Source organism: Melospiza melodia, chromosome 1 (assembly GCF_035770615.1).
Source record: "Melospiza melodia melodia isolate bMelMel2 chromosome 1, bMelMel2.pri, whole genome shotgun sequence".
Taxonomy (NCBI): domain Eukaryota; kingdom Metazoa; phylum Chordata; class Aves; order Passeriformes; family Passerellidae; genus Melospiza; species Melospiza melodia.
Window position 1 is genome coordinate 126,260,739 of NC_086194.1, and position 17,017 is coordinate 126,277,755.

At 41.3% G+C, this 17,017-nt stretch overlaps 1 protein-coding gene across 3 annotated transcripts in view; it reads left to right on the forward strand.

Moving 5' to 3' along the window:
- The first annotated feature begins 5,903 nt into the window (after positions 1-5,903).
- MIB1 (MIB E3 ubiquitin protein ligase 1) overlaps positions 5,904-17,017 on the forward strand; it is a 78,010-nt gene continuing 66,896 nt past the window's right edge. For all 3 annotated transcript variants that reach the window (XM_063167375.1, XM_063167384.1, XM_063167394.1), the window contains exons 1-2: positions 5,904-6,334; positions 15,160-15,331. In XM_063167375.1, coding sequence (XP_063023445.1) covers positions 6,106-6,334; positions 15,160-15,331 — 401 coding nt within the window. In that variant the 5' untranslated portion in view covers positions 5,904-6,105. The remainder of the gene's footprint in view (positions 6,335-15,159; positions 15,332-17,017) is intronic.

Consider the following 17,017-nt stretch of genomic DNA (forward strand, 5'->3'; position numbering starts at 1 on the left):
TTTCACAGAGGATGCCACTAGCATAGTGAAAAACAAACCCACCGAAGCAATTTGCTCTGGTGCATGACAACTTGCTCACTGCCTGACATTAAAAATATTTTAATCTGCAGAAACTAGGGAAAAAAAGCAATGCAAATTATTCATGACATTTCTGAAAATTGAGGAAGAAAATTGGATTGTGCCGGGGTAACGATACTGGTAAATAAAGCAGAGGAAATAAGAGCGCGACAAGTGCAGACGACGGGCGAGTTTTAGCACTGATGAGAAATGGTTCAGGGCCACGCGATGGCAGCAGAGGCTGCGGAATCAGAGTTGTTTTTAACGCTAAACCACGAAAAAACAGGATATGCCCTGCAGTTCCTAACTGGTACTTCGGATTCCAGAAAATATACATTGTGTACATTTGCACTTAAATTTGCACTTAAAGAAGTGTCATGTTTATCAGACCAGAAGTTTCTGTGGAGTGGGGCTACATACTTTTTATTACAAAAAAAAAAAAAAAAAAAAAAAAAAAAAAAAAAAAAAAAAGTTTGGGGCAATCTTTTTTTGCCAATATTTCTGTCTGTCTTCCTCAGTTACTCGAGTTAGTTACACAAAGAATAGATAACTTCAATAAAAGCAAGACAGTTGCTTCCTTTTCCCTCATTTTTTCCTAGTACTTTAGTCCACAGGAAAGAACTGTGGTGAAAAATCCCTTAATCCCTTTTGGGCAAAACCAGAAAATTAAAATCTAGAATGCTGTCAGTTTTCAGAAGGAGGACTAAAAAAACATGCTTATTCTAAAATAGAGTCTTGAACTAAGGAAGCAGAATTTTTTGACTCAGATCAGTATAGAGTAATAAACTCTATCTCAGTAATTTATAAAGAAAACTGCAATCTGCTCATTGTATCCAAACTAGATGTTCTTTCTCAATTCTTAGGCAGCTACTTATATATATATCCTTCATATGACAAATTCTAAGAACTCAGGATTTGTGCAAGATAGTAAACAAAACCTTGCAAGTCTACAAGTTAAAAAATATCTTTCCAAGAAGTTGAGATTCTTTTCTTCTCAAATGTATAAAAGCAAGACTTTCCTACAGAATTCTTTCCTGCAAAAGGCACAGTCCCCTTTCTGTGTTCCAGATAGCAGAGTTTCCTTTCTGTGGTTTGTTTCCATTATGTGTTCCAGATACTATGCTGCAAGTTCAGCTTTAATCAAACAAGACAGTCCACAAAAACCTTAATCAAAGCCTCTCTTCAATCCAGGCAAATACTTATATTAGAATTTCCTGCTGGAGCATGACATTTTGCAGATCTGAAAGGCAGCCAGGCAGAGTTTGGACAAGCAGCTTTCTCTATGGCTTTGATGGGCAGGAGCATGCACTGGATGTTCTCCAAAGTCCTATTTCCTGTGACTCTGTGAGAGTTGTCTTGAGAGTTGCCCTATCATTCAGAAAGGTGGCAGCTGCTCTTACAGAAAGTCACTCTTACAAAAGTGTTTGCTTTCCAACAAAACCAAGGAGGCTACAGGGTACACACAGCACTGAATTCTGCACAAACCAGAGATCTTCTCTCTTGGCCCCTTACTGGATTGCTCCAATATGGCAGAAAGTGGTGAGGAAGACCATAACCACCAGCTGGAGGACTGACTCAGCAATATACATAATTTTGGGTAGCCAGAAGAGAACTTGTTCACTAGTTCATATTGCACATCCAAACTCTTGCCCTGGATGAATATGAATGAGTCCTTGCAATTAGAGAGACTTTGCCTACAGCACTGTGGATTCCCTTCCTCCAGCTTCTGATTCAACTGCTCTGCCATGACTACCTGAGGTGTTCACAGCAAGCACTGTCTCACAGGGCTAGCAACACTGTAAATGAGCCTTTCACAGACAAGCCTTGCTTGCTCATGATGCAGCAGCTTAAGGCATTACTGCTCTGCCAGTCTGAATAGTAGAAAAAACCCCATAGTCCCATTCTTCTACTGGTCCTAGGTTGGAGGAGAGTTATGAGTGTAATTTTGTAGACTTGAAAAGCAAAGAAATAAATTATCTGCCAGATCTAGTACTGACGGTTTAGATAGCATTTTCCCCCACAGTCTGAGGACTGATAGATTAAATTGCCTGCAGTGTGAGCACATGGATTCACAAGGGACAGTCCTGTTTAACCAGTTTGGTTATGATACAGTCACACATCTACTGGCTGAAGGGAAGATAGTGAATGCAGTTTTTCTGGATTTTAATAAGGCTTTTGATATTGTCCTTCACATCATCATTTTTGACAAGTTATCCAAACATGGGAAGAGCTGGTTCACAATGCACTGGGTGAAGAACTGGCTGAGGGATAGGGCTCATGTGGTTGTGGTGAATGAGGTCACATCTGGCTAGTTACTGGTCAGCAGCAGTGCTCCTCAGGGCTCAATTCTCTTCTCTTCTCTTCTCTTCTCTTCTCTTCTCTTCTCTTCTCTTCTCTTCTCTTCTCTTCTCTTCTCTTCTCTTCTCTTCTCTTCTCTTCTCTTCTCTTCTCTTCTCTTCTCCCTCTTCCTCTTCCTCTTCCTTTTTCCTTCTCTTTCTCCTTCCTTCTCCTTTCTCTTCTTTTCTGTAAAATAGCTGTTCTGTGCAATAAGGAGCAAATGCAAGTTCAGGAGATATGAAAGTTCTCAGTATACATCAGAAGAAAACAGTTCTATTGAGGGACCAGAGACTTGTCAGAGACAACTACAAATCTGTGTGCGTTTATTCTGTGTACAACCAGCCAATTAAGGAGCTAACTCCTTCTGCCTCACAAAAGGCCTTAAGCCTGCAAAGGTTTTTTTCAGCTGAAAAATGAATATGAGTTCTTTCCTTAAGGTGTTATGGTAGCTAGTTTCCCAGTTTCTAAAGAAAATGCTGACACATATCTGAAAATGTGGTGCCTGTCACTTTTCTTGTCACAATGTGTTAATTGGATCCAACTTCCTATGGAATCTCTATCTTGTTTATACTTTTGCTTGTTTTATTTCTTGTCTTAGTTCAGCTTCTTTTCAAAACTCAAAGCTCTCTTCTTCCTCTTGCTATTACATTCTGATTCTTCTATCTACACCTTTCTGTGAGTCTCCAATAGTCTTCTGGTCCTTACTCAGAATTAGCTTCTCTTGCTTATTATTCTAGCACTAATGCTGTTGTATATTCTTGTGACTGATACCAGAAAAATATCAAGATAGAACCACTAACTGTCCAACTTAACTTGAAAATCATTCCCTAAAGCTGTATCCTTTTTCTGTGCCCTGCTGTAACTTTTTAAATCTCCATCTGAAAACAGTATTTACTTCTTATTTTGAAGGCTAATTAAAATAAAATATTTAAGAGCTAAATATCTTTTTTTTTCTTTACTAGTTGGTGAAACAGATGCACAGAATATGGAATATAAAGTATGATTCAAAGAGATAATACAATAAAATATTTGGGATTCTGGGAAACCAATTGTGGTAGCCAATGACAATTTTGCACCTTTCACAACTTTGTAGCCATATAGGAGTAGAAATAACAGGAGATTGGAGTGCAAAAATTAGTCATGTACTTATTGGCATGTGTGAATGCATCAACCCAGTCTATCCAGCCTTTATTTTCTACCACTCAAATAAAAGTAGTACAAGGCTCTGTATTTTGAGCTGGTAAAGAAGTCCCTGTCAGCTATTGAGGGAGCAGTCTCATTCAGTCCAATAGATACTGGGTTCCACGTGTGTGTTCCATGTCCTTGTGTGTCTAAGACACCTCTGAAATGATCCAGGCATTCTTAGAGATTCTGGTTTTTGCAAGTAAATAATCTGATAGAAAAAGCAGGTGAGTAGGAGGAGAGGCATGGGTTATTGTGATAGAGCATGAGCTGTCAGAAGGATGACTGGGAGAGAAGAAGCTCCAGGATAATATCTACCCACATGCATTGCTGCTGAACTGCAGCAGCAGCACATTCTCTTAAGGTCTGTAATTTAGGATATAGCCTTTGTGGAGAAATTAATGTAAGGGATGAACTTCTCAGATTCTCTCCAGGAGAACTAATTCTGATCTCAGACTTTATTAATTATTTCTGGCATACCTTTCCTGATTACAAAAAGCCTTTTTTATCTAACTGTACCAGAGAGTAATAGAAAAACATGCTCTGGGTTATCCTTAGGCATGTGTGAAATTTTTACTTGTCCATAACTATCAAAGCATGAAAAAGTAGAATGAGGCAGATGGGCAAATTTTCCCCACAAGAGCCCAGCTAGATCCCTTAAAACATTAAGAAACCTCCAGAATTTCTGGGAAATTCTGCCATGTACCAATGTAATAAGCTAGTACAAGCTGTGGGTAGCTTTTGTACAAGTAGAAGCATCTGCTATAAAACCCACACTGCCTGGCAACTGTGTGGTATCTGTTGGGCTTCAAGGTTTCCACTGCAGGAGCAGAAATCAGACACTGCTTGGGATTACCTGTTGTCAGGACACAGCATCATGTTTGAGGCAACATTCTTTAGCCTTAGCAGAGTTTAAGAAGGAATAAATTATGTGAGGAATGTGGTGGCCTGGTGGTTACATGTTCATATTATTATTCTGCTGTGTTATACCTTTTGTAAAATAATGCACAAAAGAGGTCAGGAGATGACCTCATAGACTCTTCTAGCTGTATTAATAACCACAGAGGGGGAAGAAAGCACAGAAACAGTAAAAATACCCTGAACACAAGGTAGCTGGGCTGCCTTTTTTCAGCCATATCCCTGTTGACTAAGAAACAGTTTTCTTTTGTCTGTTTCAGACTTGTCTGTCCTTTAGGTTAGATGCTTTTAAAAAGGTGACATTATAAAAAAGGAGAGACAAAAGTAATCGAGGACCATTTTTGAAGCGAAGAATTATATTCTATAAAAGATTAGCAAGGTTGTGTGGCGTTAAAGGAAATCCTTGAGTGTGATGAGAGTGTTAAAAAAGAGGGTAGTTTATAAAGAATTGCATTGCAGGTATAGGCTCAGAGTTTGAGCAGATACATCCCCTGTGAAGGATCCTCCGAGGTGGGAAGGGCAGGTAGAGGTACTGATTCCTCCCTTGGCAGACTGGAGCACCTGAACACCAGCTTAAAATGCTCCTGGGTACCAAAGTATGGCCCCACCAACCTCACCTCGGTAGTACACAAGCCTCGCATCCACAGTTTGGGATGTGAGGACACAAAAGTGAATAGAAAATGAGAAAACCGAGAAAACCGGTACACAAGTTTAGAATAGTAGAATTATAGATTCATAAAATGCCCCATCACTGGAAGTGTTCAAGGTTGCATTGGATGGGGATTTGAGTAACCAGCTCTATTGGAAGGTGTCCCTGCCCATGGCAGGAGTGTTGGAACCAGATGACCATCAAAGACCTTTTCAATCCAAAACCATTCAGTAATTCTATGGTTTACCCAAGGTAGATGGCTCATTACTTAGTTGATACAATTGAATTGATAATCCCTCTGCCACTGAAGCATAGGCGATAGGAGCACCCTGTGCATGGAGAAGGAGGCGGCCGATTGAGCCACCGCATCATCACCTCAGGGCCGGGCGGGGCGGCGCCACAGCCCTCGGCGGCAGGACGCCGCGATTCCAGAAGGAATGGCCGGGCTGGGGACCAGGTGAAGCCTCCGGCAGCCCTGCCGGCAGGCATGAGCAGCCCCGGTTGGCTCCTCGGCTCCCGGCCCTTCCCTCGGGCACAGCCCCGGGGCCGGGCCGGGGCAGGGCCAGCACGGCAGTGCCCGCCGCGGCTCCGCAGGGGGCGCCCGAGCGACGCGCCCGCCGCCGCCGCGCCCGCGCATGCGCAGCACGGCGGGGCGGGGGCGGGCGCGCCGGTCTCCCTGGAGCCGGCGCCGTCGCGGCCGCAGGTCCCGGATGTAGCGGCGGGAGCGGGGCCGGCGGTGGGAGCGGGCGGGGGACGCCGCTGGGGCCGGGGAATGGGCGCGTAGGGAGCGAGGAAGGAAAGGAGGAGGGGAGCGAGCGAGCAAGAAGCGAGCAAGCAAGCAAGGAGAAGAGCCGGACGGAGATTCCCGCCCGGCGCCCGAGGTAGCCGCCCCCATCGGGGTCCCCCTCCGCCGCCTGCGGGCTGCGCGCCCCTTCCATCCGCCCCAGGGCGCCGCCGCCGGGATGAGCAGCTCGCGGAACAACCGGGTGATGGTGGAAGGAGTCGGGGCCCGGGTGGTCCGCGGCCCGGACTGGAAGTGGGGGAAGCAGGATGGCGGCGAGGGCCATGTGGGCACCGTGCGCAGCTTCGAGAGCCCCGAGGAGGTGGTCGTGGTGTGGGACAACGGCACCGCCGCCAACTACCGCTGCTCCGGGGCCTACGACCTCCGCATCCTGGACAGCGCGCCCACCGGTGAGCGGGGGCGAATGGAGGCACCTCCGTCCCCAGGGCGCTGGGCCGGGGGGCAGCGCCCGGGGTGCTCGGGGTCCCGTCCTGGGGAGCGGATTGCGCCCTTCCTTCTTCCCCTTTTAGAGGTTCGCCTTTGCCTTGGGTTTGGGCGGGGGGAGTCTGCACCCTCCCCGGGCGTGGGTGTCTGTCTGTGCGCGTCCGTGTGTCTGTGTGTACACGGAAACTTGGGACAATCTACAGCGCGGGGCCGCGGGGACAGAAGTTGTCCCGGGACTGCTAAATTGGAAACAAAGCCAAAGTGATCTGCCACAGACAGCAGGCTCCTGTTGGGTTGGGGAGGAGGTGGAGAGAGGGTGATACATCTAGGTTTGGGTTTGCTTTCACGCCCCTATCCCCACTTCTTGAATTTCTATTTCGGAGCAGTTTTGTAAAATACTGGCAGTCATCCTTGAGTCAAGTATAGGGACTATACTTGACTAAGTGGTTGAAATACTGTGGATTTGTGCCTGTAATCTGCACGTTGCCTTTTATCTGTATTGCCAGAGCTGCTGTAAAATAGTAAAGGTACTGGGAGGAAAAGAAGTGCATGAGTTGATTCTTTTAATGACTTAGCCGCTTGATATTTATACTTTAAATCCTGTCATTTTGGACAATGGAATTTGATCTGCACTGACATTATGCGGCAGTGTTAGTGTTCCAAACACTGCAGGGAAATGTTCATTTTAGCACCTGTTTTTACAGTGAAAGCTCACGCAGAAAGATGTAGATATTGTTAAGTTTTATCAGAAATATTGTGAGGTGACTTTTGGGCCGGTCAGGGCCTCAGTAATGAGGTGTTTGCACTGATTTATTGAGGCACTTGAGCTGTGCTCTTTTGTAATATGTCTTTCATTTAGAACGTGATGGAGAGACCATCTTTGTGCCAGCTACGTGTAGTGTTACAGCAAGGAGAATTATAGCAGTACTTAAGGCTAAAAGACTTTTGAGGAGACACAATCATGGAATTCATTCTAACTGATTACAAAAAACCTTGCTAAGGAAAGAACCCCAAATATTGCATGGTTACCCTTTGAGATGGATTTAATTTTTCAGTGACTCGGTATCTTCCTCTCTGCTGGCATGATGATGACGTTTTTTTTGAAAATCCTTTTGCAATGGACTTTAAAACAAGAAAGAGGAGTCTTTCAAGTTGTCAGTCCTTGTCTTGCGGATGTTTATGCTTAGGAACTTTTACCTGTGTTTGATGTCCTGTAGAAACCAGTGGGACTGCTTCTGCTTAGAACTGAAGCATATGCATAAATGTTGCATATGAGCCTCGAATGCTCATTGTTCTAGCCCTGCCTGACATATTTGCAAGCAGATGGTGTCCTCTTAACTATCTGGAAGCCTAGACTTAATATTCAGTTTTAAAACTGTCATGTTTTTATTTCCGTTTTTTGCTTTATTCCTTCTGATTTTAATTTCTGTTTATATTTTGTATTAGAATTCTAAGTTCTGTTTCAGATAAAACTGTCTATATTGTGTCACACACATTGCTACTGTCAGGCTAGCAAAATGGTATTTCTCTTCCTGAGGTTTCTGGTGAACATCATCCTCATCTGCATGGAACTGTTGTGTGTAGGTACCCAGGGTTGCTTTTTGCAAGAGGGAGTTACTTTTGGGGGCTTTATTCCCTGGAGATGGGAAGAGTAGAATTCTGTAAAGTAGTTTTAACAAAACGGCAAAGTTAATAGAGTTAAGGTGCTGTCAGTTTGGACTGAAGTCCTCTGTTTACTGCTGATTCACTTTGTAGTCTTGTCTAAGTCACTTTCCTTCTTCACCTTTTGGTAATGATTTGTTTTTTCTCCGTGGTGGTGACTGTCCGTTGTTTAGAGTAAGTGACTGACTTTGGATGATATAGTTTGATACTTCTCTAGGGACATTAATGTAAGTGGGATTACTTAACAGGAATTTCTTGTGGTAGTATTAATGATGATGTTGGGCAAGGAAATGTTATAAAGCATGGGGTGGCTTTTTGTTTGATGATACTTAGTGGAGTGTGTGTCATGGCTCTTATAGTTTAAAATGAAAAAAAAATTTTCTGGTTCATGAATTTACAGTTACAATGTAAGTTTATAGGGAAAATAAATATAAAAGTAAAATAGTAAAAATAAAAATCGGTTATTGCTGGGAGTTCTTTCTATTATGTATTCAAAACTAGTCTTGATGGTAAGTTCTTAGAAGTGGTGCTTGCAGCTGGAATTGCTGCTTTAAGTTTGAGGCCTGTGCAGCCAAGAGCAGTAGGGGTGCATCAGGAACTTACAGTGTTATAAAAGTAATGTTTGAAGATCATTCTATTAAAAAAAAAAAAAGGCAAGTTGAGTTTGATTAATGTTTGTGTTTATATATGCCAGAACTATGCTTCATAGACTTAAAAGAGAAACTGTTCTTGTCTTTCAGTGGTTGTAGGCTATTACCAGCATTGTGACACTATGTTAACATCTTAGAAAACTTTAATAGCCTTAGTGCTATTAAGATTCTAGGATCGTCTTCTTAAAATAAAAACTCATTTGCATGAAGAATGTCTTACAAACTCTTTGCTCCAGATGTAGTCATCTGGGTCGTGAGGGACATGTGATATGAAGTTTGGGGTTGTTTTGGTTATGTCTACCAGGCTAGCTGTGTTAGCTGCCCTTTGGTGTGGTCATATTTACATTGCCCACATTGCTTTAAGTGCGACAGAGCACTTGAGAGGGATTGGTAAACCAAGGATTTAAAAAGAATCAAAATTTCACATGGAAGTAACACTTCAGGTAGATCCTGCATAGCTGGCTCCTCAATGGAGAAAGTGGTCAGATGTGATACATCAGTAGTGCAGTGTGCTTGTTCAGTTACTTGCAGATAATTCCTGTTTTTTCTATGAAGTAGACTTTTGCCAGGATCTATGAGTCTTGAGTGTCCCCCTTTTTTGACAGTGTTCTGAAAAAGAAACAGGAGTTGTTTTCTGAGTTGCTGAAGAGAAGGAAGAAAGTTAAAAATCCAAACTTTTTATTTAGAGAGGAAGGCAGCCTTTTGCCTGAGCTAAAGGCCAGACAAGTACCATGTTTGTAGAGAGCACATCTGGCTATGTTCACATAATAGCCATGAGCAATACAGAAACTTTTTCTGTTTGTTCTCCTTCTGAAGATTTGCTTTCTATAGAGCAGAATTCATTTGTCATTAATTTCCTTTTTTTATACAGTTGGTTCAAAGTAACAATATTATTTTCCTGCTGAAAGAATTTACCAAGTTGTGTTTGAATAAGGGGAGTTGGCGGAGGGGCTGGAGTCAGGAAATGGAAACCTTGATACAGAATTATCCCCCAGCTGGAGCGTGCATCAGTGCAGTGTGGAAAGCATAATGTGCTGTATTCTGGTAATGCTGAAAATCTGGGTGTTATCTGCAGGAGATGAGTGGCTTTCTGTGTTGTATTAATAGGTTTTTATACCTGAAAAGGGGCATAATTGATCATTAAGTCAAAAATGTCAAAGCATTTTAAAAGACAGAGCACCCATGATTTATCCTGTGTGTTTGTTTATTTGTTCTTGCTTTTAGAACATCTAATGTAATTTACAGCAAGTTGTCTTAGTCAAGATTTTTTTAGTGGCTACTTGTAAATATCTACAGGATATTTGTGAAGAAATATCTTCACAAATTAAAAAAATTAACAGCTTCCTGAGTAGTGGTACTTGGGAGACCTGTTTTTTTAAATAAACGTGTTCTTTGTTCTCCCTGCCCTTCCCCCATGTCTTCTACACGGTAATCCTCTCCCTTCCTGTGTATCTTGTGATTCCCTTACCAGATAGGACACATGCTTTAGCAAGTCTGGCATTTTGTATCTGTAATAATAATTGGTCAGCTGGCTACTTCCAGATGGTGTATTTAGTAGAGGAGTTATTTTTGTGGGAACACTCATTGGAGTTTTCATGCAGTTTTTCAGAATCTAACTGGTTATCGCTAAGAATTTTTTGTTTTCAATTTACCTGAAGTCTGGCCCTAATGTAAAAATGACCTGGGGTAAAGGAATAGGAAGAACAAAACATTGTTACTGCTTTTTAAATTGGAGTGTATATAAATAATTTTTTAAGTTGTTTATGGTATCCCTTACTTGATGGTGGTATTGTCATTATGGTAAGAAGGGACTTTAGTTCATTACAGTTCTGTGGAGAGTAATGACTCCATTGGAAACCAGATTTTGTTTCGTCTGAGAAGTGAAATCACTACTGGTGTCTTCTGTTTAACAGTGAGTGAATGTGGATACCCCTTGTACATTTGATTTCACTGTTAAAATCCTTTTATTGGACAGCTGTATATTGCCATCTAATTATCTTCAGTACAAAAAACCTATTTGTAACAAATTCAAATAGCAATTTGAGCAACACTGCTTTTATTTCCTTTGGCAGCTGTAAGAGTGAGCATGGGTTTCAAAAACTTGTGAAGAGCTGTGAAATTGATGTATAAATGAGTGATGACAGAGGAATGCTGGACTAGGTAATCCAGGGAGGATTTGGGAAGAGATGAGAAAAGTGAAATTAAGGTATGGCATTAAGGTAGAAAACTAATATTAATTTCAAATAGTAGAAAGCATTAATGACAAGTGGACATCAGGAATATTGGATTTTATGGTGTACTAAAGGTGAAGGGACATAAGGAAATGACAGTTATTTGAAAGTAACTAGGCATAGTGAAAGTACCATTCTAATTACCTAGTTTGTTTTGGTTTTTAAAGTTATATGACACAAAACATGTTTCATTTTGAAATAGAAAATCTTGAAGAATATTTAGAAGGTTAATTTTTTTCATGATCTCGGTTTAGAGAGCTAAAGTGCTCTTGGTGAACAGCTGGTCAGCTGTAGGCTGCTGTTTGAACTTTGAAGTTTTTATGGCACTTCAATTCATTCTAGTAGTTTAATGAAGGCTTTCTTTCCCAATATAAACTTTGTAACATTTGTGTTTCTCAAGCTTTCTTAAACAGCCTTGAAGAGGGGAAGAGTTTATGTGGCAGATTTTGCTTTTGGGTCAGGATTTTAGTTTGGCTCCAGAGCCTACACTTGGTGCAGTCTCCTGGTTGTTCTTATGACTTATGTACTATGCTTTGATTTACATCATGGATGGTTTGGGAGTGCATAAACTGCTTTGCTTTTTGGTAAAAGTAAATTGAAATTATCTCAGGGCTGATGAGCCTTCAGTCTACTGGGGTAGAACCAAGCTAGTGTGAAACTGTGGACATAACTGTGGACATAATGTGTCCTTTCTTCCCCCTGAGTGTCACTCAATGCCAACTCAGTGCTGAGTTTTGGTGTGTGGATGGTGAGCCAGCAGATGGACACCTCAGTGATGCAGGCTGTCCTCGTGCCACCCAGGGAGGGCCACAGTGGAGCGGGGACCCTCACTGCAGCGCACGGGGGAGCCCGTGCTCAGAGAGTGTTTTCCTGAAGGAATAAAGCTTGTGGAGAGGACCCATGATGGGGCTGGGTAAAAGTGTGAGGAGCGGCTATGGACTGACCTCTGTTTCCCATCTGCACCAAAAGGGCTGTCAGGCACTGGAGGAGGCTGCCCAGAGGAGTGGTTGAATAACCATCCCTGCAAGTATTTAGAAGATGTGTAGGCATGGTGCTTAGGGATGTGGTTTGTGGTGATCTTGGTGGTGTTAAGTTAATGGCTGGACTCGATGGTCTTCAGGGCCTTTTCCAACCAAAAGATTCTGTAGTTTTAATATACCCTGGGAAGAAGTAGGGAGATAGAGGCATTTGGAACGAAGGAATGCAGTTGTCTCTGCAAAGACGGTGAAGTATGGGGAGAAGGTGTTTTAGTTTTTGTTTTCCTCACCATCCTCTTTTTTTTTTTAATTAGCTATAAATTTTCTCCAAGTCAAATCTCTTTTGCCTATGATGGTGATTGGTAAATAATTTCACTTTTAGCTTGACCTAAGCTGTTTCATTTTGTTTTCACTCTTGGTCCTGTTGAGGAGGTAGAGTGAGAGACTGGTTGGGCGGACACCTGACAGCCAGGCAAGGTCAACCTACTACCCTTGGTGTACCTATAATATCTAGTTGAATTTAAATTCTTTCAATCTTCTTTAACACGTATTTTTGATCTAAATAATTTTGTGTGTATTATGACCATGAGTAAGAGTTTAGTATCACATTATGTAATCAGTAGTAGCGCCTTGTTTTATCCTGTTTTTAGCAGATGAAGTTCAAGGTGTCTTAGTCCACTGTCACCAGAAGCATACAAATCTGCTTCTCCCCCCAGATCTCTGGTGCAGTAGTTAGACATTCTGTAGCAAGATTACTTGCCTGCTCCTGCCCTGCAATTCTTTGTTTCTCATGGCAGTAGTGTTGTGCAGCACCTCAAAGAATGGGATTGGGAAACCAGTTCAGCTGAATATTTTTCCTCCTGGCTGTTTTCCAGCCTGGTGTGTTTCTTCATGCAGTTTGCATCCCAGCTCTGCAAAAACCATTTGCTCACATAATGGAAAGAATGGAGCAGTGTGGTCAGGTGAGGCATGTGCTGAAGTGGGTGTTGCTGCTGGAATCATGTGTCAGGGAATGGATGAAGAGAGGCCATATCTATCAGGATGGTGTTTAGGGATCTGTGAGATACAGAAACATCCCTTTAGATCAGATACTTCAAGTACAGACTTGCACTGTTCTTTTTTAAGTCCCAGACACTGTGGTCAGTAAAATTACTTGAGTCAAATATCTTTGTACGATTTTTTTTTTCTTGATCTTTCCTAAGCAAATTTTGCTGAGTTTTGCATAGCTGCTTTTGCCTCACTGTCAAGAAGTGTTTAGTTTTTATTTAAGTTTACAGTGAGATGACCTATTCTGTATCACATGATTCCTAATTATACTGCTCTTTTGCTGTTTCTTCCTGCTGTTTGGTCAAGTGGAAGAATCCTACAGCACCCAAATCCTTAGTTCCTTCACATCCAGAAGAAATGTATTTCTTGGCCAAATGCCTTCCCAAAAGTTCAGCAGGCATTAAAAAAGAGTATCATCAAGAGATGTGTAACTTCTGTTTCTATGTGAAATACAAATTTAGCAATCAGTTAGAAATAACACCAATACTACCTCTCAACCCCAAGCACTGTAACTAGTTAGCCTTTTTAAACAAGGTGACAAAAACATGAACAAGAACAAGATATCTCAGTGCTTTTAGTGCATCCACTCTTGAGGACTTCAGCTTGGAAAGCAGAAGAATAGTAAAATGCTTCAGTACAGTCTCCAGAGCAAGAGGGATGTGGTCATACTGAGATTCAAGTGAAGGGCTGCAAGTGTGCAGCAAAGAATCTTAAGGGTGTCTGGTACAGGATGAGAATGAGGGATCTGGTGGTGCTTAGTCTGGAGAAGAGGAGGCTCAGGGAGATCTTAAGAGTGTATATAAATGCCTGATGAATGTTGTAAAGAGGATGGAGCCTGGCTCTTTGCAGTGGTGCCACATGACAAGGCAAGAGACAATGGGCACAAATTGAAATACAGGAATTTCCACTGAAACAGAGGAAACAGTTTTTTTCTAGGGATAGTTGCATATGCTCTGTTGTGGAGTATGTTCTTGGTGGTGCTCAAAGCCTTGAATGGATATGGTCCTGGGCAGCCAGCTCTAGTTTACCCTGCTTTGAGCAGTAATTGTTGGAAAAGACAATTTCCAAATGTTACTTCCAACCTCAGCTATTACGTTTTTCTGTGAAATGATCAAACAAGAAGGCATTTCCTTCAGTTTTGCCTTTCCAACTGTTGACTTTTCTTTGCTACAGATGGCTCAGCTGTTGGGTGTAAGTGACTAATAGCTTTATAGTGAATTTGGCATTCATTTCTGAAAGCATCCCTCCTGGAGGAGGCAAAATCCATTCTTTTTCCTCACTTAGTTTCAAATTGATCTGGGATTTTTTTAAGGGGAAGTGATTGGGAAAATTCTGTGTTACTCTAGCTTCTTAGTGCTCATTTCTGTCTAGTGCTACAGACTGAATGCTGGTGCTTCTCTCTTCTATTGCTCAATTTTTTCCAAACAGCAAAATTTGATTTTTTTTTTAATAAACTTGTGGCTGTTCCCTGTATTTAGAATGGGTGGATGGAAACTCTGTGACTGACCATTTTCACTCTGCTGTAGCTTGGCAGAGTTGTAAGGCTAAAGACTTGGGATCAGTTTTTGTGGAAGGCTTGGCAGAGCTCATGCTAGTGGGTTACATCTGGTCTGTCTCTGGCACATTCGTTTTAGAAACAAAACCAGAATAACAGTAAAATGCTTCAAAAATGGTAACAGATTTTCATGAACCTAATGGCATCTATCCAAGAGAGCTTAATTTTTTTCCTGTATAAAAAAGAATAGAGACAAGCACTTTAATTTTCCAGTGTACAAAATGTGTAAGTCAAAGCAGTAATTTTTAGGCTGCCACACACAGTTGAGCACAGTGGCCTTTGTGATATAACGTGTGTTGATAGCTGTACTCCAGAGATAAAATTCTAGATTTCCCTGTGTGCTTTGATAAACCCATTTCTGACCTGTTGACTTGTAGTTAAACGATTTCTCATTTTCTTTCTCTCCTTTGTATAGATGGAAGGAAGCAGACATAGCCTTCTCAGCTTTTTAAGATAGAATATTTCAGGAACAGACTGCCAACTGGAGATACGAGGCAAAGTCTGCTATCTTTTCCCCTCAGTGGTTCAGGCTGATAGGGTATAAGCAGCAGCCTTTCTTTATTGTTAAATTTCTACTATATAATGTCAAATTATAATGATGTGCAACAGAAGTCTGTAGTGATGCAGCAAAGTTTTTAGGTTTTTTTCTTTTTTCTTTTCCTTCCACAGGTATCAAACATGATGGGACTATGTGTGATACTTGTCGGCAGCAGCCCATCATTGGCATCCGATGGAAGTGTGCTGAATGCACAAATTATGACTTGTGCACAGTTTGCTATCATGGGGACAAGCATCACTTGAGGCATCGTTTTTACAGAATTACCACACCGGGAAGTGAAAGGTAAAACCTAACTTTTTCCTGGTGAAATCAAGTAGAAACAGGTATTTGTGGTTAACTTTGAAACTGAACATTTGGTTACTGAAATTTGGATTAGGTAAGAGAGTAAGAGGTTTGAGGTTAGATTCTGTTTCTGGGAGACAGATAGCTAGGATAAGTCTTTGGATCTTGGAAAACATGGAAATTTTAGGAAGAACAGAGTACAGAAAAATGTTAGGATATGATTATTCAGTTTTGCTTGAGGCTTTCCTATTTTTTGTGTTCTCGTATAGCAGCTTTAAAACAAAGGCAATTACCTTTATACTGTGCGTAATCACAAAAAGATTTGTCAATGAATTATGAATGTGAAGGTTTAATTAGATTCAGTAATGGTGTGGACAGACTGAGGGGAAATACCCTCCTTGAAGGTTATGGGAAACAGGATGATCTGGACTTGGAATTGAACTGCTTAAACTACTCACTACAGGAAGCAGAGAAAAGATGCTATGAAGGGTTTTTCTGCTCTTGCCTTGGTTTTCATGTTCTTAAGCATCTATTATCATCTCTCAGTGGAGAACTCGGAACAAAATTGCATTTAGTGTGTCCTTTTATAGGTGTTCTTGACCTTAAATAACTTGTCTCAGTCCAAAGCCCCTCTTTGTCATGATTTATGTACCAGTTAAGTGGGAACAGTGATATTTGCCTGCTGCTAAATACTTGGAGAGCTATGGAAAAACACTGTGTAAAGGCTACACACTGTGGTGTCACCTCTGTGATGTTTCCTCCATGGTCTTTCATTAAATCATCAAAATCTTTTTTTTTTTTTTAGATATGGTCCTCATTTGAATGTGACATGTGCAAGACAACATTTATATCTTCTTCTTGGAGAAGTTAGATTTACAAGTATGCTGTAAATGAGTGGTGTGCTTTAATCAGTTCTTGTACAGTTAAGGGAAGTGGCTGGAGCACACAGCCTGAGGTCTCAAATTATGTCTTACAGGGTCTGTGTTTACATTCTCAAGTGCTTGCTTAAAGGTTTTAACCGTGGCTCAGATGTCCAAGTCAGTGGCTTAATCAAAACATAAGAACTTTTTGTTGGTTGTTTTTTGGAGGCTCACACCAGTAGCTTTAGGCGCCAAATAAATGGGTATCATAAACTTACTCTCAATTGCAATGTTGAATGCAGAACAAGACTTACAAATTGGACTTGGAGATGCTGTCTTAATTTAGTTAAAGGAGAATAGGTGACAAAATACATATGTTTTCTACTTACTTGGTTTTTTTGAAGTCTTCTTGCTTTTGAGAATGCTTGCCAGACTTTTTTTTCTTTCTTAAGCTGAGGTTTCCTTTGTAGTTTTAAGAGATTGGTTATGGTGAATACAGTACAAGTTTTAGTTTTGAAGATAGATTGTACATTGTGTAAAATATTGCTGGAAATTTTTTGCATCTTGTCACTTTCTTCCTTTCTTTGTTTACTCTCACTGAGCTCTTATCTAGAAAGCAGCTTCTTCTGCCAAGGAGCTGTTTCTATTGGATCAAGCTTAGCTGAGAACAAATGATGGAAGCTAACTATTTTGGGGAGGAGAAAAGGGCAAAACAGTGCTGTTGAATTTGAGAGATGTCTCACAGGAAAAATGGCAAGAGACATGTAAGAACGTTTTGATGAAGGGAAACATAAGCTCTTATGTTTTATTTTTGGGTCTGTGATAT